Below are 25111 nucleotides of genomic sequence, written 5' to 3'. Positions count from 1 at the left end.
GAGAAGGATGGGGTGTGGAGTAACGTCAATGTTCTGATTCATCCAAAAGGTGTTCCACTGGTTTAGGTCAGGACTCTGGGCAGGCCAGTGTATTTCAAGAATTTTGTTTAACAATTCTCTCACAGATGCTGCTTTATGACTGAGTGGACTGAATATTTTCTTAACTGCAATCACAGTTGTCTTGGGCAGCTTTAGAATGATTGAAATGTCCCTGAAGAATTTCTTAATCAGGTGACATCTAATGACTAATCTGTATTTGAAATCACTTAGTTCTCCACATTGGACCATTTGGTTGTTACATCTAGTGCTCAATTCCACATTACATAAGGGATATACAGATACGTTTGCTAATGTAGAGTATACTGGAAGGACATGATGATTTGATGGATGCACTGAATATGTTACCCAGTCCTGATTATTCACTTAGGCTTTGAAGACAGGTCACAAAAATATATTTTGTACGCTACCTATAGAATACATATAGCCAGTAAATACGAGAAACGTCTTGACAGAAGTAACTCATGTGCAAAACCAGTGGGAAGCTCTTGAAAATTTAAATCAATTGTCATATTATTAAAAATGTAATCAATCTAAGTACTGTACTTGCATGTAACAGCAGAACTGTGGTGCTGAGGACAAGCACTAATCACAGAAAATTGACCAAAAGGATAGTTATTAACCCTTGGAAAGAAAAATGTGCATGAAATGTTGATAAAACTACATAAAGTTTTGCTTTTAGCACTACATATAAACTTGGAACTTATGAAGAACTTTGTACAAGCTGTAACTTTGCCTTGACGTAAATTAAAAATTTCCCAGGCTTTGCTTCAAAAATGTGAAACCAGCATATTTATCAGACCGCAGATAAGAAAACTTTTTAAGCTCAGTCTTTTGTGTTAGGGCTGCAAGACTGGGAGAAAATAGTGTGGAGTCCTTTAAGGATGTTTTCAATGTCTTTCTGGAAAACTTCAATGCAGATATGTTCACATTAACAGCTGAAAAGCAAAGTTTCACTAAAAATGCACTTTTTGCAGTCGCGCCACGATTTCTTTCCACTACATTGTGATGATGTAAGTGATGAACATGGTGAGTGCCTTCTCCAAGATATTTTACCAATGGATTTTCTTTCATCTTTCCAGCATGATAAACACTACATATATCATATCTCAAAAACGGGAGGGAGAGGGAGAGGGAGGAGATTATCAATAAATGTGACTCAAATAACAAAGCAATCATATTTCTTTCATTATCACTCAACTTTTCAATATTTGTAGATGTCACAACTTTCTGCGCTTTAGTTATTAAGTAAGAAGAGAGTCATTTGTTAGCTACAATGTTAATTCAATAAAATCTAAGTTTTGCTAACAAAATGATGTTATTAACAGCGCTAAAACCCTTGGATACGTCACAGACAATACTGATTTCATCTGTTTCATTGATTAATCTTCACAGGGTTTCATGAGTGAATGTGTAATTGGTATTATTAATTCATCAGACTCTCTAAAATTGTTTTTTATTAAATATCTGCCACAGTAGTAAATTACACTAGAGGACATTTTCAAAAAATTTGCAAATTATGTCAGTTGTGTCACGGATTGGTAATTATTGATATAGCTTCAATCACCTTCCTTTTAAGAGTATTCAACAATTGCATATTTTAATCTACCTGGAAAAATACAACTTTTTCATATTTAAGAAATAGTAGAACTTCCAATGTGAGAACAATTCTACACCACCACTGAAAAAGCCATCATCTCCATATGAGATTCTATTTTGAGACACTTAATAGTTTTCGCTATTTCAAATAGTGAATGTGAGTGACAGTTCAAAATCTCTAAATTTTATAGAATGGAAAATCCAGGCTGGAATAATGACAATGACAACTTATTATTCTGTAATACATTATGTTATCTGATGCATTACTTTACTCAGTATCCATCATTTTCTTTCCTGTGTTTAGTCTGTCACCTTCCGAGCTACAGAGTTGTGCTTGCACGAATAAGTGTGTGTTGTCTAATTTAGAAGAAGTCCTTTTAACCAAAAGCTCACATGTTAGCAGTCTTTTTGTTGTGCATCCATTCAAAGCAGTTGGCATTTTATCTTGTTCTGTGATCTGTTGCCTTCTCTCTCATTTGTGTCTCACAGATTTAATAGTATTATCTGATACCTATAATCTGCATATCTTGTTTTTAACAAATTTTTTCAATTTATAACATGCAAGTGAAGAAGAATCTTTCTTACTCTTGTTAACATATAAATTTGCCCTTTTCAACTTACAAGATACTCTAATGTCACTAGTCATTTATGATCTCTTATGTGGCTCTTTAATGTCCTCCTTAATTAGTTTACACAGAAAGCTATTTTCAAATAATAAGGCAAACTTAACATGGAATAATTTACATTTGACTCCGGCATTATGTTCCATATAAATTATATCTCAAGTCCTTGTCTTAAAAATTATGTTTAAAATCTTTTGCCCATGTCCATTTTGGTATGCACAATTTTTTCTCAATATGGTATAGAAATAGCTAGTTTATGCTACTTAACTGTGCATAGTAATCTGAGTGCCCAACAACTACAGGGGACAATTTATTTACTTATATTGAGGTTGGAAAATTAACTACTGGAATCAAACTGTACAATCCAAATAATGTCTCTCCATCATTTTTCTTCTCAGAAGTCTTCCGAGAAATACATATTGAAATTACGACAGACCATAAATTGCTTCTTTTTACCTGGCAGATAATTTAACCAAGAGTTGAGTAGCCTAAATAGCTCAAAGCTTCCCAGTGGGGACCTGTATATAGTCATATTTATAAATGATCTTTTTTTTCATATTACCTGACAGGCACATTTTCCTATGTGCCGTTATCTGAAGAAATTTATTCATATAAGTACAAGAGTTGTCTGTAAAGTAAGGTCTCCAGCAAGCTCTTGGGATGGAGCAAGCTAGCTTAAATCTGACAACGGTGCCATGTTCCTTGCTTCCCACACCACTATTCTCGCCAGTCCCCACTTCTACGCGATGCTCATTCTTGGCATAAGAGCTGTTAACAATGGCAGAGAAAATCGACACTGCTGCAAAGTGTGAACTGCTGTCTGTGACTAGATTTCCCTGATTTAAGGGGTCAACCCCTTATGAAATCCATTGTCAGTTGACCGATGTGTATGGAGAAAATTGTATGAATGTAAAAAATGTGCATTAAGTGGTGCAGGTAGTTCCTAGATGGCTGTACAAACTTACACAACGAGGCCAGCCACAGACATCCATCATTTTCCAATGAGACAGTGAGGAAAGTCAGAGGAGTTTTGCTTGTAGATCAGCTTGCGACTGTGCGAGAGATTGCCGAACTGGTAGGGGACATCTAAAACCACCATGGACAAGATTTTGACAGCCATTTTGAAGTATCACAAGGTGTGCACTAGGTGGGTGCCACAGATGAGCACAAAAAGAATTGGAGACCTTATTTTATGGACAACTCTCATAAATAAATAAACCATTCAAAGCACACTTCACTGAGTGTACCAAAGTTTCAACTTGCCAACTGGAGGCCTAATCAGCAAAGTGGTGTCCAGGTTCAGGTCTAACTATGGTGCACAGGTTAAACTATCATATATAATTAACACAAGCCCTATTGTATATCTTAACATGTGTTATCTAAGACTGGGAGTATCCTGAAAAGAAACAACTGATGCTATACAAGTATACTGAAGTGTACTTTTTAAGATGACCTCTTTTCGTAGGAGGGACCTGGCGATATAATGAGCAAGAGAAGCAGGTTTCCAAAAGTGCTCTGCTATGAAAAATTATTTATAGATATAATGACCAACAAAATTAATAAAACTGACCCACAGAGTGCTCTGCACATCACATGGACTACTTTTCTCTGTAACATTTCCTTAAAAACGCACATCAAAAAAAGTTTTGCATTACCCTGGTTCTGAGAGTTCCAGAACCTGTACAGAAAATTGGAATAGAGATCAACATAAACATCATTTCTGAACTTTTTATTGCTGATGAAAACCAGACATTTCATGTTGTACCACCATACAGCGAGACCTTCAGAGGTGGTGGTCCAGATTGCTGTACACACCATTACCTTCAATACCAAGTAGCAAGTCCTCTTGCATTGGTGGATGCCTATATTCAGCGTGGCATACTATCCACAAGTTCATCAAGGCACTGTTGGTCCAGACTGTCCCACTCCTCAATGGTTAATTCGGCATAGATCTCTCAGAGTGGTTGGTGGTGGGTCATGCTATCCATAAACAGCCCTTTTCAATCCATCCCATGCATGTGCTTGAGCGATATCATCCTGTAGGAAGTCATTCACAAGATGTGCACGATAGGGGTGTGAACTGTTGTCCATGAAGACAAATGCCTCGCTAATATGCTGCCAAAATGGTTGCACTATCAGTCGGAGGATAACATTCACGCATGTACAGCCTTTACGGCTGTCTTCCATGACCCTCAGCGGCATATGTCAGCCCCACATTATGCCACCCAAAAACAGCAGGGAACCTCCACATTGCCTCTCTCGCTGGACATTGTGTCTAAGGCAATCAGCCTGACCGGGTTGCCTCCAAACACATCTCCGACGATTGTCTGGTTGAACACACATGCGACACTCATCGATGAAGAGAACCTGATGCCAACCCAGAGCAATCTGTTCGGCATGTTGTTGGGCCCATCTGTACTGCGCTGTATGGTGTCGTGATTGCAAAGATTGACCTCGCCATGGACATCGGGAGTGAAGTTGTGCATCAAGCAGCCTATTGTGCACATTTTGATTTGTAACACGATGTCCTGTGGCTGCACAAAAAGCATTATTCAACATGGTGGCATTGCTGTCAGGGTTCCTCCGAGTCATAATCTGTAGGTAGCAGTCATCCATTGCAGCAGTAGCCCTTGGGCGGCCTGAGCAAGACATGTCATCGACAGTTTCTGTCTCTCTGTATCTCCTCCATGTCCGAGCAATATCACTTTGGTTCACTCCGAGACACCTGAATACTTCCCTTGGAGCCCTTCCTGGCACAAAGTAACAATGCGGATGCGATCGAACTGCGGTATTGACCGTCTAGGCATGGTTGAACTACAGACAACAAGTGCCATGTACAGGCTTCCTGATGGAATGACAGGAACTGATCAGCTGTCGGACCCCATCCATCAAATATGCACAGCTCATGCATGGTTGTTTGCATCTTTGGGCGGGTTTAGTGACATCTCTGAACAGTCAAAGGGACTGTGTCTGTGATACAATATCCACAGTCAACATCTATATTCAGGAGTTCTGGGAACTGGGTTGATGCAAAACTTTTTTTGATGTGTGTAGATAATTGATTAAAATAATTCTTCAGAACAGACAGTTAAAACAGAAATTATGGCAGCTATTGTGTTTCCACTATAGTTATTTTACTTGCAGTCTGAACACACAGAAATAAGAAAAATACTTCAAAAGCAAAGCTCATGCATGAAAAGTGCTGGCAATGCCACACAACTAAATGCTGTAAGAAAATAAAAATATAGTTCTGTAATTAACATGTGGGTGTGTTAATTTCTGATCACACAAACTCTGAAACATCCAGAAGTAAGTTACAGACTATTACGTTACTATGCGTTTTATGGTTCTGAAAGTATTAAAAAACAATTTTTTGAAAATTATTATATTTTTATCTCCACAAAAATAATGATGATAACTGCACTAAGTATAAGCGTATAACATCAAGCAAATCTTTGGATATCATATTTACACATTTCATTACAATCTTTATTACATGCGCACACCTGCAAATGGTGATTCATTATTCTTCATTATGGAGCAATATACACAGCAGAAATATAATAATTACATTGTTAGAGTGTACTTGGACATAAAACATATGTGCTACAGTCTAAATTTCCATTTTCAAAATCAACTATAACTAGTTGCTTGCACAACAATGTTTTAAACCTGTATCATAGATTTCTACAGTCCTCTGAATAATCATACAAGGCTTGCATTACCCTACACCTATAACAAAGGAACTTCATATCTGAAATACAAATAAATCCTTAATTAGAACAAAAGAAGGGGGGAGGAGAGAAGATGGACAAGCATATCTTACTTCTTTTAGGAGTCTAAAATTGCAGTGGATCCAATTGGCTTCTGTCATTTTACAAACTGTCAAATAACATGTTACTGAAGGAGGTCAGTACTTTCAGAGTCAAACTCTATGACTTGACTGTTTTTTATGATGCAGTTCCTAAATAAATCACAATATTCAAAATCACAATAAATTTAATATCAAATGACACACAACCAAATCAGTTTGTCAAAGTCCTGATAGAGGAACAACATGAATGGCTCGATTATGACTGCTTACAAGGAAACTGTTTTATGACTTCCACTGTCTGTGCTCATAGTATTACGTGGTACTTTCCTACATTATAATAATAAGTAAATTGTATTGTTGCTACCAAAGCACTGTTCACTAAGTTTTTTAAGTTTGGTCACAGTGCACTATGTGCAGGAATTATTGTGTATTCTACTTTTTGTGGATTTATATACAAAACCATAGTTTCAATGACATTATTTTGAGATTATGACATACTGATGACAAAAGTTAGTCTGCAACAAGCACACAGGACTTTGAAACCATGCTGAAAAGCTGTCATCCATTCTTACAGTTTCATTGTATCCACACCCATTAAAAATATCAGACAAATTATAAATTCTGTGCATGCCTTCACACATAGATCTCCTCTACTTTTACACCTACACCATACTCCGTAAATCACTGAAGTGCATAGCAGAGGGTGGAAGATCAGTAATGGGGCTGAAACAGATAATAAGAACTGTGCCTAGAAATGTAAGGTGGATTTTAAACATTGTCATGGAGGAGTGATTATTTTGAAATGTTTTGCTTGTGTGACTAAAAGCTGGGAAAATGTTGGAAAGTTGGTTTCAATGGGGCAGTACACATTAAGGGAATTCAACAGAATAACACATAAATGATTTGATTTATTGTCTTGCATCTTCAGAAGATACACTGTGACAGACATAATCCTGTAATTAGTTTTACAGACTAATTTGGGATGTGAGGAATGGGGGTGGAGGGGGAGGGAGGGTGGGGGGGTTGCATGAACGTCAGACTATGCACAAGCTTAGATAGAAACAAGCTTGTTTCAAATGCACCAGAGATTACTAGTACATAGTTCCAAAAGCTCAGAGTGTGAAGAGATACATTTGCCTTCTGGGCTTAGAAATAAGGGGCAAAATAACTGGTGAAAAATGTGTGGTGGTTATCAAAGAGGAGTTACTGGTTTCATGTACACCAATTATTTATCGCTGTCCAAAAATTATTCCTTCACAGAACAGTTTAACATCTCTTCAACATCAACTTGATCAGCAATGGAGAAATCTACACTTAAAATGGTGTATACCAAAAGTTCAGAAATGGCACACTCATGTTAACACACAGTTTCTCAGTCTTCTTCATTCTAGTAGAAATGTGGTATATAAACGTTTACAATACTTGAGGAAATATGAGGAGAAATAGGTAAACTGAGGAGAAAAAAATATATAAACAAAATATTTCTTGTATGTTTAAATCTTCAAAAAAGTGTGTCTGTATGGTCATGCAGTGGTAAATTCTCTCTTTTTCTACTTTATCATTAACTTGAAGAGTATGTATAAATGATAAACTAAAAAGATGACTTACAAAATGGACTCAACTCAAACATCAAAAGATCTAAATTTTCTTCACGAAGTTGGTAGTGTCAAGGCTTGGTATTCAATGATAACATTGTTTATTTTTTATTTACTCATAATACACACAATAGATCAAAACTGAATAAAGCAGATAAAAATTGTACATAGAACAAACCCAAACTTGGAAATAATGTAACCACAGATACATAATGTTAATATGGGCAAGTGAACTTTATAAATTGCCAAAAAATTTACTACACTACCTAATTGTGCAATGAAGAACCCGTTTATCCTCTCTTTCTCAATTACCCTTTAAAGACGCAACTGAATCCTTTCTAAAGGAAGGAAGAAAAACCAAACAACCAACCAACCAAATCCCCCCCCCCCCCCCCCCACACACACACACACATACATACTAATTGTTAAGGCTGGATGCACTGAAGACAGCCTCAAACAGGGTGACTAAACTGTATATTTACATGCAACAACCATTGCAGAAATCCAGTTAGTCAGATGTAAGGCAACAAGGTCTCCAGAACAGAACCTTGTACTTAAAGATGTGTTTTACAAGCTTGGCCAGAATTTCTGATGCGTGTAAATCATTCATAGATTTGATGTTTTAATATACTTTTTGCATACATTGAGAATGTGTTAAGCTAAGCAAAAAATGATTACATCCAATTTTTCTTCTCTTGAAATAATGAAGAAATATGTAGGTTTTGAATTTTGCACTTCTATTTAAATTTACTTGAACCCTACTTAGGAGCTAAATGCTTTACCATTTCATAAATGACACCATTATAGCATTATACAAAATACCGACATTGACATATTGTCCTTTCATAAAATTTGTAAGTGAATTCAAAAAAGGCTAATTATAATTGAAAGTCCTACCAACACAAAGGTAATAATAGCTGAAACAATGTCTTACAAGAGAATAAAGTACAAACAGATGATGTGTAGTTACACATCCTGTAACTGGAGAGAAATCGCAAGCGCAATTGTAAATTGTACAGATGATGATGAAATTAATCATAGGCTACAAAGAGAAACCATCCTGGAAATTTGGATGAAGAAAAAGAAGAAGAATTATAGCTTGTTAATAATACACACCAGATCAGATGTCCACTAAGTTCAGTGAGTTTTGACACTGCATAGCCTGCCAATAATGTTGGATGAAGGTTGGAGAAGGAGGAGGAGGAGGAGGAGGAGGAGATTAGTGTTTTAACATCCCAACGACAGTGCGGTCATTAGAGACTGAGCACAAGCTCGTGTTAAGGTAGGATGGGGAAGGAAATCAGCCATTACCTACTAAAGGTACCATCCTGGCATTTGCTTTAAACGATTTAAGGAAATTACGGAAAACCTAAATTACGATGGCCAGATGCAGATTTGAATCACCATCCTCCCAAATGCGATTCCAGTGTACTAACTACTGAGCTATCTTGCTCGGTGGAATGAAGTTTGATCCTTATGGACGACTTGTGGAGGAAGTATGACTTAAAAGTTTATGTAAAATGGGTATTCAAAAGATAGGCTCAACCTAAAGAAGACTTAAGAAACATTTGCTGTGACCTTATGGACTGTTATGTGATGCAGAAAAAGCTATGCTAGTTATGGTACCCTCTTTGAAAAGAAGGCCTACTCAGGTGCATGAACTGAGTAGCCCCAACAAAATCCCACAAGACAAAAAAAAGACTCAGAAGTGTACCACGAGTAAGAACGCACATGAGCCACTTTGTGGATGTTTTGCAACAGAGTGCCACAGAGCAATGTGTATACCTTTCAAGACCATCGACAACGAGTTCCTAGTCAAAAACAAATCATCTGATGTTCTTTTGGGTCACAAAAGAGGAGTATCTACTTAATGAATGGCAGAAATGTAATAACCTGAGAACTGGACAGAAAACAGATACTGTGTGCTACATTCTGTACTTTAAACACAATTACCTCATAAGAACATAGTAGTGAACACCAAAGCTACGCTGTTTTCTTTCTGAAATATTATATTCAGGAACTCCTCAACAACAGTGAACAAGGACGAAAAGGCTTGGTAAAATCAGACTGTTCCTGAGTAATTATGTGAAATGATTTTTCCTATTTTTCAAATTATGTTCAATAAGTTGTATAGGTAAATGTCAAAATTTTAAGATGATGTAAATATGGTAATGTGTGTGGATGTTCATATATAGCCTTGTGGGGGGAAAAAACAGAAACCACAGGCATACTACCTCCAATTTTCTTGTCTATCAAAGTATAAAAGTGACACAAAATTGGGTGCAACATCCTATGAAGAAGCACTATCATTAAAATAATTTATCTGATTCTAAGTTGCAAAAATGTCATCACTGAATCAATATAAATCCTTAATAATCATTACAGAACATATATTGCTTTCATACCAATTTGCTTGCCTTTTAGTTTCTAGTATTAAGCACTAAAATCCATTATTTACAGAACTCAAAAGTCAAAGAACTGAGGATGTCTATATATTATGACTTCTATTATTTGGATGTTGAACTCTTATAAAATAGCACCACAAGTGAAAATTTGGAATGATGTGAATAAAGATCCCACCTCCACTGCCGCCCACCAAGACTCAAATTGCACTTTCCCAGGCTGTGAAAGAAGTACTGGTCAACAAAACCCATGTAACCATGTAATACAACCAACTCAAAATTCATTACTTTGTTTGATAACAAATTAGTCTGAAACTTTAACACAAATATTTAAGTTGTTACAATAATAATTATAATTGTACCTCTGAGGGACCAGGCTAAAGATTACAAGTCACTGACCTTTCACATATGAGACAAACATTATTTTTCAAGCTCTTGGCATAAAATACATGTTATATTCTTCTATATGGTTACAGCAGATGAGCTTCAATGGGCTATACTTCAAAATATTCTACAGTCACTCCCTCCTCCCTTCTTTTTCTAAGATGGCAATACAACCCTGAGCCAACTCAATGAACAGTAGTGTGCTATGAATATATATATGCTCAGTACTAATCAATGATTAAGGAATTAAATTTACAATCTTTGAGTAGATGAAATCCTATACATTCAATATATCTTTTCTACTGCAAATAATACCAATCTGTGAACATTACCTATAAAATTATCCTAACACAAAAATTTCCAAAAGTTGTGCAAGTGACAGGAATGAAGTGCAAAGGAGTCACTGCAAATAATACACTAAATGTAAAGTACAAACGACTGCTTTCAGTACCAGCCGAAACTGAAAGGCACTTTTTATTAACCTGATATTAATAATATTCACAAATTTTTATCATTTAAAATGTTCATTTTTTAGTAATGTACAACAGATATTTCATATGTTCATATTTATATGGGAAACCTTATCACTATCTACACATGAAAATATGTTACAACATCTGGCTAATATATATCAGTGCAATAATCACAGAATCAAGTAACAGTTCTTTCATCTTAAAATGCATCACTGGAATATTTTACATTATATCAATCTGTACACACAGCAATCATCAATAGTTACACACTTATTTACACACACACACACACACACACACACACACACACACACACACACACACACACACACAGCAGGTACACTTTTATGTAAAAGATTTAATTATAGTCTCCACATATTTAACATTTGACATTTTACTCTCTGTACACCTCTGGACAATTAATTATACATTATACAATATTACAAAGTCATAAAATATGCAACAACATGATAGTATTGCATGGACATAACTGTGCACGCATGTATCATCAAAATTATTTTGGTACCGGGTTTAAATTGGACATTTTGTAGCACTGTAGGCACTTTTACTATTCCTGTCCAAAACCTTCAGTTTCTTCAATAGCATAATTCAGTTTTTCAACAAGTTGATCATAACTCTTATATGGCGGGAGATCAAGTCGATTAAAGCAAGTGTGAGATCTTGGCAGCCATGTTTCCTTGCCTACCTTTTCAATACAGAATCTCTGTGGACCATTACTCCCTGCAAAACATAATTTAAACTGATACAACAACAAAATGTTAATATACACAAAAAGAGACAAAAAAGTAAGTGAATCTAGCCATAAAAGCTATTTTCATTTTATTAGCGCTATTCTACAAGTGGCTATTCTATAGGTGGCTAAGAAGATCAAGTGGCAACATAGTACCCATAAATGTAAACAAAAACACCACTCAAGGATAGGCCTTAGTACTGTTTCAACTGGGTGACTATTGCCTACAAGGGAGTATAAGGAGAAATCTATGACTGTAGGACATATGACCAGCATGTCAACAATCTTTCCAGTTGTTACTGCCAGTAGATGAGTCCTGATGATGGTTTTGCTTCTTTGTTCAAGCAGCTCCTCATCTGGTCTCACGTGGCATGGAGGAGTCCTTTACAGACCTCCCAACCTCAGAAAAAAAATCTGAGGAGATAACAGGAATCGAACCCAGACACTTCCTCATTGAAGGCAACAACACTAACCATTTAGCTATGAAGCTGGTCAATAATACCTATTTATGTGGAGTTCTAACAATTGCTCACTCTAAAATTAAATACACAGTGAAAAAATGTGTTACTTATTGAGTGGAGAAAGCTGCGAGCATTAACAGAAAGTTACAAGAAAATCTGATATCTGGTAGGAAATGAGATACTGTGGGATTAATTAGGAGATTCAATTATAGCCCCATGTGAAGGAAGACGCAACCACAGGATGAGAAGGAAACAAACATGGCAGTGTTAACAACTTTATTTGAAATCCTGGTGTTAACAACATTATTTGAAATCCTGAGATGTTAGAAGTGTAGTAAGCACTATCTTACTATGTGCTATTTTCAATCCACAACAACAAATTGTTCTAACTGGTCACCCATTTTGTCTGCCTACTTCTCCTGTCTCCCATTTTCTGTTTAATTTCTTTTTTCCTATAGTGTCTTGTGTTTGTGGTATCCCAAGCTCTTCCTTAGTTTTATTTGTCACTTCATATTTTTCTCCCAAGTGACTTTCTATTTTCCACAAAGTCTATTTGTTACGTATCTTTATTAGGTCTTTAGCTTGCACCCTTTTCCATCATTGCAATTTTAAGAGTTACTAATTTCACAAGAGCAGGAATATAGAAGGCTTGCAAATAACAATATCATAAATAAGTATACATTGGTGTCATGTGGACATAAACGAGAATATGCTGTATAGCAAGTTATCAAGTGAAAGGTTCTGGTATAATACCATTGTTGACAGAAAGTATGCAAATTATAGACAAGCAAGCAGAAAAGATCAGGGTGCTGTGTTGCAGAGTATGCCCCAATGAGCACAATGTTGTTTCACTACCTACTCTGTACACAAGTTACTCCTCATTGTAAGTGTAGTGGCCATCACATGGACATAAAACACTGTACATTGATTGGGAGACAACAGACATATAACATCGATTGTCTTGCAGGTAGCTATTCCTTAGATGAAATAGGTTTTACAATGGTATGGGGGTGGAAAAGTGTTTCATGACGATGCGTAGAACAAGGGGCAGGGGGAGATACTCACAAGTATGGGAATCTCACTGTAAATGTTGCAAGGAAATGGGTCGGTTTGTTGCAAAACTCAAGAGGAAATTGAGATGGCTGTTCTTCATGCTGTGAATGTGGTTAATCACAGAGCATAATCTCAGACTAGTTAGCAGTATACACTGCTGGTAATTCAGTGTCAGACTGATGTCTGTTCTCACATAATATTATTCTTTGGTGGAGAGCCTCCACCAACTTGAACAGTCCCCTGCTGACATGCAGGGTCCATGGATTCATGAGGTTGTCTCCATACCCGTATACGTTCATCCGCTCAATACAATTTGAAACCACACTCCACTGACCAGGCAACATGTTCCCAGTCATCAACAGTCCAATGTTTGTGTTGACTGCCCAGGTGAGATGTAAATCTTTGTGTCATGCAATCATCAAGGGTACACGAATGGGCCTTCAGCTCCAAAAGCCCATATAGATGATGTTTCATTGAATGGTTCGTACGGTGACACTGGCTGATGGCCCAGCATTGAAATCTGCAGCAATTTGCGAAAGCGTTTCACTTCTGTCATGTTGAACGATTCTCTTCAGTTGTTGCTGGTCCCGTTCTTGCAGGATCTTTTTCCAGCCACAGTGATGTCAGAGATTTGAGGTTTTACTGGATTCCTCATATTCAAGGTACACTCGTGAAATGGTCGTACAGGGAAAACACCACTTCATTGCCACCTTAGAGATTCTGTGCCCCATCGCTTATGCGTGAACTATAAAACCACATTCAAACTCGTTCAAACCTTGATAACCTGCCATTGTAGCAGCAGTAACCAATCTAACAACTTCACCAGACACTTGTTGTCTTATATGGGTGTTGCTGAGTGCAGTGCCATATTCTGCCTGTTTATGTACCTCTGTATTTGAATATGCATGCCTATACCAGTTTCTTTGGGGCTTCAGTGTAATTTTCTGTTTTATTTTCTTATAACAATAATGAAAATTTCTGGATGGAGCAATACGTAAAATAAGGGAAAAGCAAACGATCATCTATAGTGGACTGATGTGTGCACCAAACACACATGCAACATAGATCACTATCCACACTAGCTTTTGAGCCCCTGCTCTTTTATTAGTAAAATGCACACATTCAGACACAGCACCATGCAACCAACCAAATGTACTGTATCAGTCTGCTATAGATGAGTGGCTGCCTATCCCTTATTTTACATGTTACATTTTCTTCATACCCTTACTGTTAATAATTGTTTCTTTTACCAAATTTCAATTGCAAAGGAGAGGCCAGATAATGTGACGCCCCAATTTCAATGAGCTTTGACAAACTAGGAGGGACTACTCAGAAGTATCTCTTGTGAAAGGGTTTAGCTCATTTTGCTACTATTTTTGAAAAAAAATCAATGTCAACTGTCAAGATTATTCATATGTTTTGTATCAAGTGGATTTGTAGAACATCCATATATCAGGAAACTTGATTTACACATATCAGGCCCACAACTTAACACTTTTTGAGAAACTGAAGAAATGGTGATTTCGAACACCGCTGATAAACTGGAGGAGGAAAGCAGCATTGGTCAAGTGGTTTAAGTTCCACATTTTGATGGCTGTCAACTTCACCATGTATGCGGGTTTGAAGTGCACTGATCATGATTATGTACTGTTATTTTCAATGAAATGAAATGATTACATGGCATTTTTGGTTGGGGTATTCAGTTGCCTGACACACTGCTTCTGCGAGTTGTCAGGAATGACAGTGAAGGCGATACAACACCCAGTTCCCAGTGGATTACCTATAAGACAGTTAGCCGAGCTGACTACTCAACTAGAGAGGTGCATTTCATTTTCAATAAAACAGCTTTTATTATGAACTAGGAAAAAAACAGTGTTTGTGCCTATGAACTTTGATGAAATGTGTTTGATCCTGTATGTAAATTGTGTGTTTATTATTTCTTTTCATTTTTTTTTCTCCCTCCTCAAAATACATTAACCAGTTTTATGGAATATAAAGTTGGAAAAGTGACCCAACGTATTACACAACTATCTTTTGAACTTCTTGTCCTCCTATGTTTTTATGTTCTGAAACACCCACTTATTTTCTTCTGATCATGGTAGCACATAGTGCATTGTATGGTATTCATGAGAGAAGAAAGGAACATAGAGAAATACTCTGTGCTATGCACACTAGATGAAAGCATTTACAGAATGCAGATTATTTCCGACCCAAAATGCAACTGAAAGCTAACTTACTTTAAGTTTATGTTTCTGTTTATGTTGGCACTTTTCTTGTCAAATAATTTCAAAATGCAGCATGTGTACAATAACACTGTTTGAAATATTTAGGCTGAGAATTAATTGTAGTAAAACCCTGTTTTAGTGAAAGGTAGGACACTTTGACCACAAATGCACATGAAGTGGACACAGCAAATTCTAATATAAATATATTAATGCCACACATGTAGCCATTTATTTTACAATTACAAGTAAAATCACCAACTGGTGTGTCGATTTAAGGGCAGCATTCAGACTCCGGGTGGTCAACTTTGTTCTTGATGACATTTTGATGGTGGCCTTTCATCCAGGAAGACAGGTAACCTACTGTCCCTGCACCCTCCATCCAACAGTTCTTCCTTTCTCTGTCCTGTCACCCCCTTCCAATTCATGACCCCATGCCATTAGTGTGAGCCGCTTCCCATAGGCTGCTACAATCGTACCAGCCCTTAGACCTGCCACTCCTCCCTCCCACATTCATAGCCAGCAATCTGGCTGCCTCTCTCCGAACTGCTAGCCACTACAGCCAGCCCCTTACCCTGCCTCCCACCTCTCTTCCCCTCTACCTACCCCATCCACTACAACCACTCCAGTTGCTTGAAAATAGCATTGTCACTGTTAGTCCAGCTGGCATCGTATAAGTGTGTGTGTGTGTGTGTGTGTGTGAGTGTATGTGTGTGGGGGGGGGGTTGGGGGGGGGGGGGTTGCATTCTTCTCTAGCTCATCTTTGTCAAAGGATAACTCTGAAAGGTAGCAGTTTTCTTTCTTTTGTGTGGACCCATGAACCAACTCATCTACATTGAATGAGGAAAAATAGTTACTAACCGCCACAGCAAACCTAAAGTGCATTTGTGTCCTCTTCCATCTACCAGCTGTGCTTGGTTCTTTATATAAGCACCACATAGTCTCTTACATCTACCTGATGAGCAAACAACAAGGTATCATCAGAACACAGTCCTGACATGTCAGTACCCATGACAGCCTTTGCAGAATCATCATTTACAAAAACTGGTACTGACGACAGTCAATAGGGCTCAAACACAGTCTGCTGGGTTATAGCATTCCAGGCAGCAACAAACATGTGCACAGCCTGTAAAATATTCATTCTCATTACTGCTTTTCCTCTGAAGGATGAAGCTGACCTCCACACAATAGCCATTCTGTATTCAGCTTTGACAGTATCAATTATTCCCAGGTGTAAAGACTGTGAAGTTTACTTGTACAGTTAGTAGGAAGAAACACATCAATGTTTGTCGAGAAATGTCACTAAACTTGGGTATGCATGGCATCTACCAACAGTAAGAATGATTTTTCTTCCTACTGCATCTCACTCAAAATCTAAATTTCTACGAAACTTTGAATAGCAGTCATCCAGGCATTGCTAATAAAATCATAGGTGCACAATAATGTTATGTTTATAGATCACCTGGGAGTTTAATTTCCCCACTATTAATGGCTGCAACTTTTCACTTCTGTCACTATTAACCCACTGCACCATTATTTTGTTTTCCCTCAGCAACTTTTTCCCTGTGGACAGAATTTGCACATGGTTTTGACGAAAATAAATTGTAGAAGTTCCTGGATCCATCATAATTGAAAATGTTTCTGATCTCAAATCCATTATTGGTCATGGAAAAATATTAATCTTCCACCATTCTATACTTTCCACGTCCATAGCCTCACTGTCTTCACTTAAATTTTGGCAACAGAGGATATGGCACTTAAAAAATAAATAAATAAAAATATAAATGACTAAACGAATAAAAGAATCCTGCCAACTGTTTGATTCAATGACATGTTCAATCCTGATATTCGGAATGATTTCCTAAGGCTTCTCCCATAGTAAATTTCGGCCTATAAACCTTCAGTTTAGGTGCACAGCTTACCACACACTATGTATGAGAGTATGGACCTTTAAGATCTGCTCTCAGTTAGCATTTTCTGTGCGGGGGGCAGCGGTGGGGGTGGGCACAGGAGCGGGGGCAGGTGCAGGGGTGGGGGTGGGGGCAGTGGGCGGGGGCTGCCCTCTGCCAATGGCTTCCTCCTTTTTAGCTCCAACACCCCCTCACCCCCTCACTGCCCCACAGCCTCAAAACACTGCACCTGTTGGCAGTCTAGTACCTGCACACTCCACCATATAGTGCACTCCTCTATCCCCGTCCAGACAATGCTATCCCTTTCCCTTCCCTGGCCCCTCCAGATTGGTGCTTTCATTCTACACAATGGTTATATTCTCCTCCAAGCTGCCGTAGATGGCGGCCCTGTGTGTGCGAGTTGTGCTTGCTTATATGAGTGAATGTTTGTATGTATTTATGTACGTACCTTTCGTTTTCTTTTTATGACAAAGGCTATGGCCAAAAGCCAATGTGTAAGTGTCTTAATTGTGCCTGTTAGCAACTTCATGTGTCATCTTTATGGCAAGGAGCAAGCTATCTTTTCCTTAAGTTGTTGTACTCTATATTCATAATAAAGCTGCCTTAAGTATAAAACAATACTAAGTATGTATGTTTAAACTCAACAAGGAGTTGCACAGATTTCAGCTGAGAGACAGACTAAAACATCCAATAACTTATTCACTATCAATACTGTCATTTTTTCTTCTGTTTTCTTAATTATTACACATCATCATGGGGATTTTTTATTCATGTTACTCTGCAGCACAACATATGAAAGGGAAAAGGTAATAGATATCTTCAAAATATAATGTTTACTGTTCAAGAGATATAAAATTAGTCTTACCCATGAGTTCAGCAAAACCTCCAACAGGAACTCTACAGGTACCAGTGACAAACTGAAGCAGTCTTGCCCGTTTCTCATTGTCTGTTGTTCTGACGAACTGCAAACGAATAGAAAAATTAAAATCGGAATATGGCACAACTACAGAAAAAGAACAAAAGGGTGTGCCTTTCATGACGCTCATATTCTGATCACTGACTACACCTACCAGGAGATGGAGAGCAAAAGAGAGAAACAGTGTTAGGCTCTTATTAGCCCATCAATGAGAGAAGAATACGTACGGTTCTTCTTTCCAGTTAATAACTGTCACTGGTATAGTTATGATGAAACATGTTATTACTTGAAACACTATCCTTAATCAGAACTCAATCCTTTAATCTGACTATGATTCCACATAAATTTCTGAATAATAAAATTCCTGCTTTGCTAAGCTCTTCATACCACCAAATTTTAAAAATAACCATAGTTTATCCTTGGATCACACAAGTGGTATCATAACCAGCAAGTCATAATTACATAGTAACTTGTCAGAGATATTATGCAACAAATCAAATCATTTGGAGGTGAATTGGTGAGACGTTAAAACTGAAGAAGAAAGAAAGAAAGAAAGAAAGACAGACAGACTTGAGTTTAACGTCACATTGACAGTGAGATCAATAAAGATGGGGAGGAAATCTGTCATTCCCTTTCAAACGAACCATCCCAGCATCTGCCTTAAGCCATTTAGTAAAATCACAAGTTAAAATTGGTTATAATACCATTTGTATGACCAGAGGCAACAGATGAAGTAATTTTAAAAAATAGTTTACAATATGGGCATTGTATTCCCCTACGGTAGAGTGATTAGTCTGTATCCAGTGATTACAACTGATTTCTGTATTAACTGATGTACATGTTGGAAAATACTAAAACTGACAAAATGTTCAATACCAATTTGTCACTGACTGTGCCAGCAATTGTTCATAAGAGGTTTCATATACACTGAAGTGCCAAAGAAACTGATATAGGCATGTCTATTGAAATACAGAGATATGTAAACAGGCAGAATATGGCACTGCGCTTGGCAACGCCTGTATAAGTCACCAAGTGTTTGGGTGCAGTTGTTAGATCAGTTACTGCTGCTACAACGTCAGGTTATCAAGATTTAAATGGGTTTGAACATGGTGTTGTTGTTGGTGCACAAGCTATGGGACACAGCATCTTCGAGGTAGCGATGAAGTGGGGATTTCCCTTACAACCATTTCACGAGTATACTGTGAATATTAGGATTCCAGTAAAACACGAAATCTTCAACATCACTGCGGCCAGAAAAAGATCCTCAAGAAAGGGACAAACGACAACTGAAGAGAATTGTTCAACATGACAGAAGTGCAACTCTTCCACAAATTGCTGCAGATTACAATGCTGGGCCATCAACAAGTGTCAGTTCAATGAAACAACATCGATATGGGTTTTCGGAACTGTAGGCCCACTCGTGTACCCTTGATGACCGCATGACACAAAGCTTTATGCCTCACCTGGGCTTGTCAACATAGACATTGAACTGTTGATGGCTGGAAACATGTTGCCTGGTCAGATGAGTCTCATTCCAAATTTTATCAAGCGGATGGACGTGTACGGGTATGGAAAAAAACCTCATGAATCTATGGACCCTGCATGTCAGCTGGGGACTTTAGCTGGTGGAGGCTCTGTAACGGTGTGGGGCACGTGCAGTTGGAGTAATATGGGACTCCTGAAATGTCTATATATGACTGACAGGTGACGCTATGTAAGCATCCTGTCTGATCACCTGCATCCATTATGTCCTTGTGCATTCCAACAGACTTGGGCGATTCCAGCAGGAGAATGCGACACCGCACACACCCATAATTGCTACAGAGTGGTTCCAGGAACACTCTTCTGACTTTAAACACTTCCGCCGGGCACGAAACTCCCCAGACATGAACATTATTGAGCATATCTGGGATGCCTTGCAAAGTGCTGTCCAGAAGAGATTTCCAACCCCTTGTACTCTTACAGATTTGTGCACAGCCCTGCAGGTTTCGATTCCATCCAGCACTACTTCAGACATTAGTGAAGTCCATGCCACATTGTGTTGCAGCACTTGTGTGTGCTCACTGGAGCCCAACACGATATTAGGCAGGTGTACCAGTTTCTTTGGCTCTTCAGTGTATAAAGGATCAGCTGTTATAAGCATGCCAATAGCTAGCCACACACAAGCAGATTTCTGCGACGGGTCGGAACTTCAGGCCAGTTCTGCAAGTATTTTAGATGGATCTGACTTGCCATCTCAGGCTCATTGGTTTCTACTAATGTGCAGGCCCTGTCCATTGTATCAAATATCTCAGATCTGTTTGCAGGCTGGGTCCCTTTGTGTGTAGCATGAACAGGCCGATTTTAACGATTTACCCAGAACTGCAGTGCATGCTCGATAGAAAAGAGGCCATGGCAAAGAATTGCAGGTGTGTGAATGTGTCTTGCCAAAAGTATCTTGTACAGTGCAGTTTTTTTAGACATTTTACTGTAGTACGAGGGCCATTCCCCCATCCTGATTCCAACTCATTGCTGTTGATGCCACTTCCCTATACACCAACATCCCTCATGCCTAAGGTCTTCTATGGTCTTACCAGACTTAGTCCACAAAACAGATTTCCCACACCATATCCACAGAACACCCCAATCCTCACCATCCCCAGACCAGTTACAAAGGAGCAGCCCCCTTCAACACCCAATACCAACCCAGACTGGAACAACTGAACCACATCCCTAATCATGGCTTTGATTATCTATCATCATGTTCTGATAAGAGGTACATCCTACTCTAGAACCTTCCCACCCCCCCTAAACTGGTATTCCATCACCCACCCATGCTCCACAACATCCTAGTCCATCCCTACGACACTCACAATCCCAACCTCTTGCCACAGAAATTATACTCCTGTGGAAGACCCAAGTGGAAGACCAGCCCAATCCACACACCCAGCACTTCCTAGTCCAGCCCTTTCACAGACTTATCCTACCCAATCAGAGGCTGGGCCACCTGTGGTCATACACCAGCTCTACTGCAATCATTGCACAGCTGTCCACCTGGGAACATAACATCCTTTATTTCCAGGTCTGCTTCATAAGCCAGGCCATCTGGATTATCCACTTTATCACCTGATTTTCCAAACTGTGTGGATGGAAATTATTCTTACAGCACATTCTCCACTCCCGAAACTATCCTGGCCGCAACCTACGATAAACTCTTGTCCCCATACCCTCCGCCCAACAGTTTCCGCCCACTCTGTCCAATAACCTCCTCCCAATTCATCTCTCCTCACCCTCACTTTCTGCCACTGTACCCACTGATCTTTTCACCTTCCCTGCTCCTTTCCTTTCCTTTCCCTTCCCACTCCTTCCCCCTACAGCCAACAATACTGTGCCTGGCAGCCTTGTCCTGTTGCCATCTAGTCCCTGCATGCTCTGCCAAATAGCCCTTTTCACTCTCCCACCCATACTCTGCTATCCCCCCCCCCCCCCCTTTTCCCTGCCACACTACAGATTGCTGCTCAAGTTATCTATCATGCATGCAAAGGTAGCTGAGGCATTGCACAGATCAAATGGCATAACTTCAAACTCATAGAGACCTTTAGGTTTTATGGAAAGAGACTTTTCGCCCTTGAGTGAACATCAGTCTCTCAGTAGCCAGTCTGTATATCCACAGTGGAGAAATACTTCACTCATATCCAGCAGCCCAGGTGAAATAAATTTGGGGCAAGTACACACATGCTTTTAGGTGATTGTGTTCAGCCACTGGGAAGTGGTACAGAAACAACATGTACCACATTTCTTTCTCATGAGGGTCACATGAGATTAGCAAGGATACTCCGACAGCAAAATGATGTCATTTAATACTAATTTTACTTCCACCTGAATTACCTTTCATTCAGCTAGAGGTACCTTATATGAGTGCAGATTGACATTACGCTATCTAGTCTGCTTCATATCAATTCAAGACCTGAATGCAAGTGAAAATTGATTCAGAATGGATAACACTTGCCACCATAGAACCTCAGTCAAACTGGGGCCTATTGACACGTAGATAGTAGATTCCTTGAGCATAAGTCTCTAATGAAGACACTGAGCTGACCTTACTGGACTGACTCCCTGAAGAACAAGGTACAGCTGTTCACGGCAGTTAGTAACCAACCATTCTCCTTGTCCGATTCTGATTGTTGCTGGCAAACAGATTACTGTATTTTGTGAGGCTAAGTAGCTTTTAGCAATCAACTAGAGCTTCAGAGACAAACTGAGCATATGAACTGTTGACTAGCTGAATAATACTCTTTAATTTTATCCATTTAACTTCAGCCCAAAATATAAATATATTATGTTCAAGCTGAGTTTTGACTATTCATCATTGTATCCAGAAATGAGGAACATGTTACTGAAAATCCTTCCCATCCCTCCCGAAGTGTTACTCCATTCCACATGAAATGTTTTCGCATTTGCAAATACTAACAACCATCACCTGTATAATGGAATGACAACAATGAAAACTTGGCTCGAACCCAGATTTCCTTCCTTACATGAGCAGTCGACCTAACCTCTTTGGTTATCCTTGCACGACTCATGGCCAGACCTAAATTTCCATAAGTTATCGTTCCTGCATCACAAACTGTAATCATACACACATTACATAATCCCCGCCCAGGGAAAGACATTTTAATTGAAAGTCACTGCCTAGTACTGTTAAGAAGAATGACGTAATGTTCCTTTGGACATTCATGCATGTTCAAAGGAATGGGTACTGCAGCAACTACAGCCATTATGAAATACGTGAAATGTATTTGCAGCTGCATGCATGCATGTCCAACGGGAACATTGCATTGTTCTTCTTAACAACACAAGCACTGGAATATTGTATTTATCTGGCGCTACTGGGCAGGAACTTTAATTGAAAGTTTCCTCCTTTGTATGGTGTTACATAATGTGTGTATGAGTACAGGCCGTGATGCAGGAACAATGATATATGGGGGTTTAGCTCTGTCCATGGACGTGCATCACTAGCAAAAGCAGTTAAGAAGACTGCTTGTGTAAAGCGAGAAATCTGGGTTTGAGTCCTGGTCGGGCACAAATTTTCACTGTCATCATTCCCTCGTGCAGCTGACGATTGATTATATTCACAACTGTGAATACATTTCACATATTTGATAATGGCTGTAGTCCCCACAATGCCTGTTTCTTTGCATATGAACATGTCCAAAGGATCACTGCAACATTCTTCTTAATAACACAGGCACTGCAATATCATCTTTACCCACCGATACTGGATAGAGACTTTAAATTAAAATGTCCTTCCCTGTACGGGAACTACATAATGTGTACACAGGTACAGACTGTGAGGCAGTTACAACGATGTACGGAGATTTGGGTCTGGCCATGAGACATGCCTGGATAGCCAAAGAGGTTAAGTCGACTGCTCCTGTAAAGCAGGAATTCCAAGTTCGAGTCCCAGTCCAGCACAGATTATCACTGTCATCATACAGCTGATGTTTGTTCGTATTCGCAACTTCATGTCTATTATAGGAAATGGTTGGTGTCTTTTATATAGAAGGGCATTTACAAGCAATAGGCTGAGGGTGTTGGTATGCAAGGGTAGAGATTCTCTTATGTGTGGGGAGGTGACAGTGACCAACCACAATGGGATGTCCTGGGTGGTTGGGTACACACCTTAGGAAGCACGTAGAAAGTACAAGTATGAGGAGTGGTGTGACTGAGGAAGGAGATTACACTCAGGTGAGAGGTTCTGGGGTGGACCTAGGGATCTGAGGAGGAATCTTGCTGCATTTCTAGTATGAGGTTACTGAAGCAAGGCTTGTAAGTGAATGTATCTGGCAAACTAGTGGAACCCACTACCACATAATCCCTGCAGTTCATAACCACAGTGGTGAAATCTTCGTTAGCATGTCGGGATTGGTATTTAGGTGATGAATTTTTGCTGTTTCTGCAGATGTAAGACTGATTTCCATGTTGAGGGATTTGGGGGACGATGATGAGACACTGTTTAAAGTTAGGAAATACTGGTACGTTTACAGGGGATGCTCTGAGAGTAGGAGGAATGAATGACTGTTGGATGGAGGAGTAATTTGAGGCAGATGAGGTTCAATACTGGATTTGGATCGGACTGGATTGGATTGGAATGAGTAAGTGTTTCCCCTGGAGGGACTGGGAGAAACAGAGAAGGTCTTTAACAAACACTACATGACTGTGGCTTTTTGGAAAGGTTTGATATTTCTGTGGGACAGAGGCTTCTAGAAAGGTTTGTATGACCATGCCGAGGGTCTGTTGTAGGCTCCGGGTTCTGCAGGGTGGCAGTAGGGAGCTTCTGTGTGTGTGGTAAATGTAGTATGTCTGCAAGGCAGAGTTTGGTGGCTATGAGGGGATGCAGGGCGGTTTGTTGGAGGCTCTTTTAGTAGTAATCAACGGCGAGAGTATGAATTCCTGGAGATCAAGGATTTCAATCTGTGAGATGGGGTGCAGGAATTTGGGATTGCACAGCACGAGAATTTATGGACAGAGCAGGGTGGAGCAAGGTGGTCTGGGCCTGATTTGTATGGTTTTGCAGAACTAGGTTGATGAGAGCTATGGATTGACTGACTCTGCACACACATGCCATTTGAGGGGATTCCATAAGCAATGCAACAATGCAAGAACAGTATGTACAACTGGGTTCTGGATAAGGATAACAAAAATTTTCTGTACTGAAGCAGGAGGAAGGAGCAAGGATCCATAGTGTAAAAAAAAATTAAAATTACATAAATATACATGGGAATATCACAAAAAATCACAATTGATATGAAATAGATGAAGTTTAATTGAGAAAGATGAAACCTGTGTATGTATAGAGAAACAAGAGATGA

General features: G+C 39.0%; 1 protein-coding gene across 1 annotated transcript in view; it reads right to left on the bottom strand.

Moving 5' to 3' along the window:
* Window positions 1-8079: 8079 nt before the first annotated feature.
* LOC126236339 (E3 ubiquitin-protein ligase Su(dx)) overlaps window positions 8080-25111 on the bottom strand; it is a 126235-nt gene continuing 109203 nt past the window's right edge. The window contains exons 14-15 of the mRNA XM_049945564.1: window positions 18210-18306; window positions 8080-11688 (exon numbers count right to left, since the gene is read on the bottom strand). Of these exons, the coding sequence (XP_049801521.1) occupies window positions 11516-11688; window positions 18210-18306 (270 nt within the window). The 3' untranslated portion in view covers window positions 8080-11515. The remainder of the gene's footprint in view (window positions 11689-18209; window positions 18307-25111) is intronic.

Source organism: Schistocerca nitens, chromosome 2 (genome assembly GCF_023898315.1).
Source record: "Schistocerca nitens isolate TAMUIC-IGC-003100 chromosome 2, iqSchNite1.1, whole genome shotgun sequence".
NCBI lineage: Eukaryota > Metazoa > Arthropoda > Insecta > Orthoptera > Acrididae > Schistocerca > Schistocerca nitens.
The sequence above is the reverse complement of the archived record's forward strand: the minus strand, read 5'-3'. Positions and strand labels throughout refer to the sequence as shown.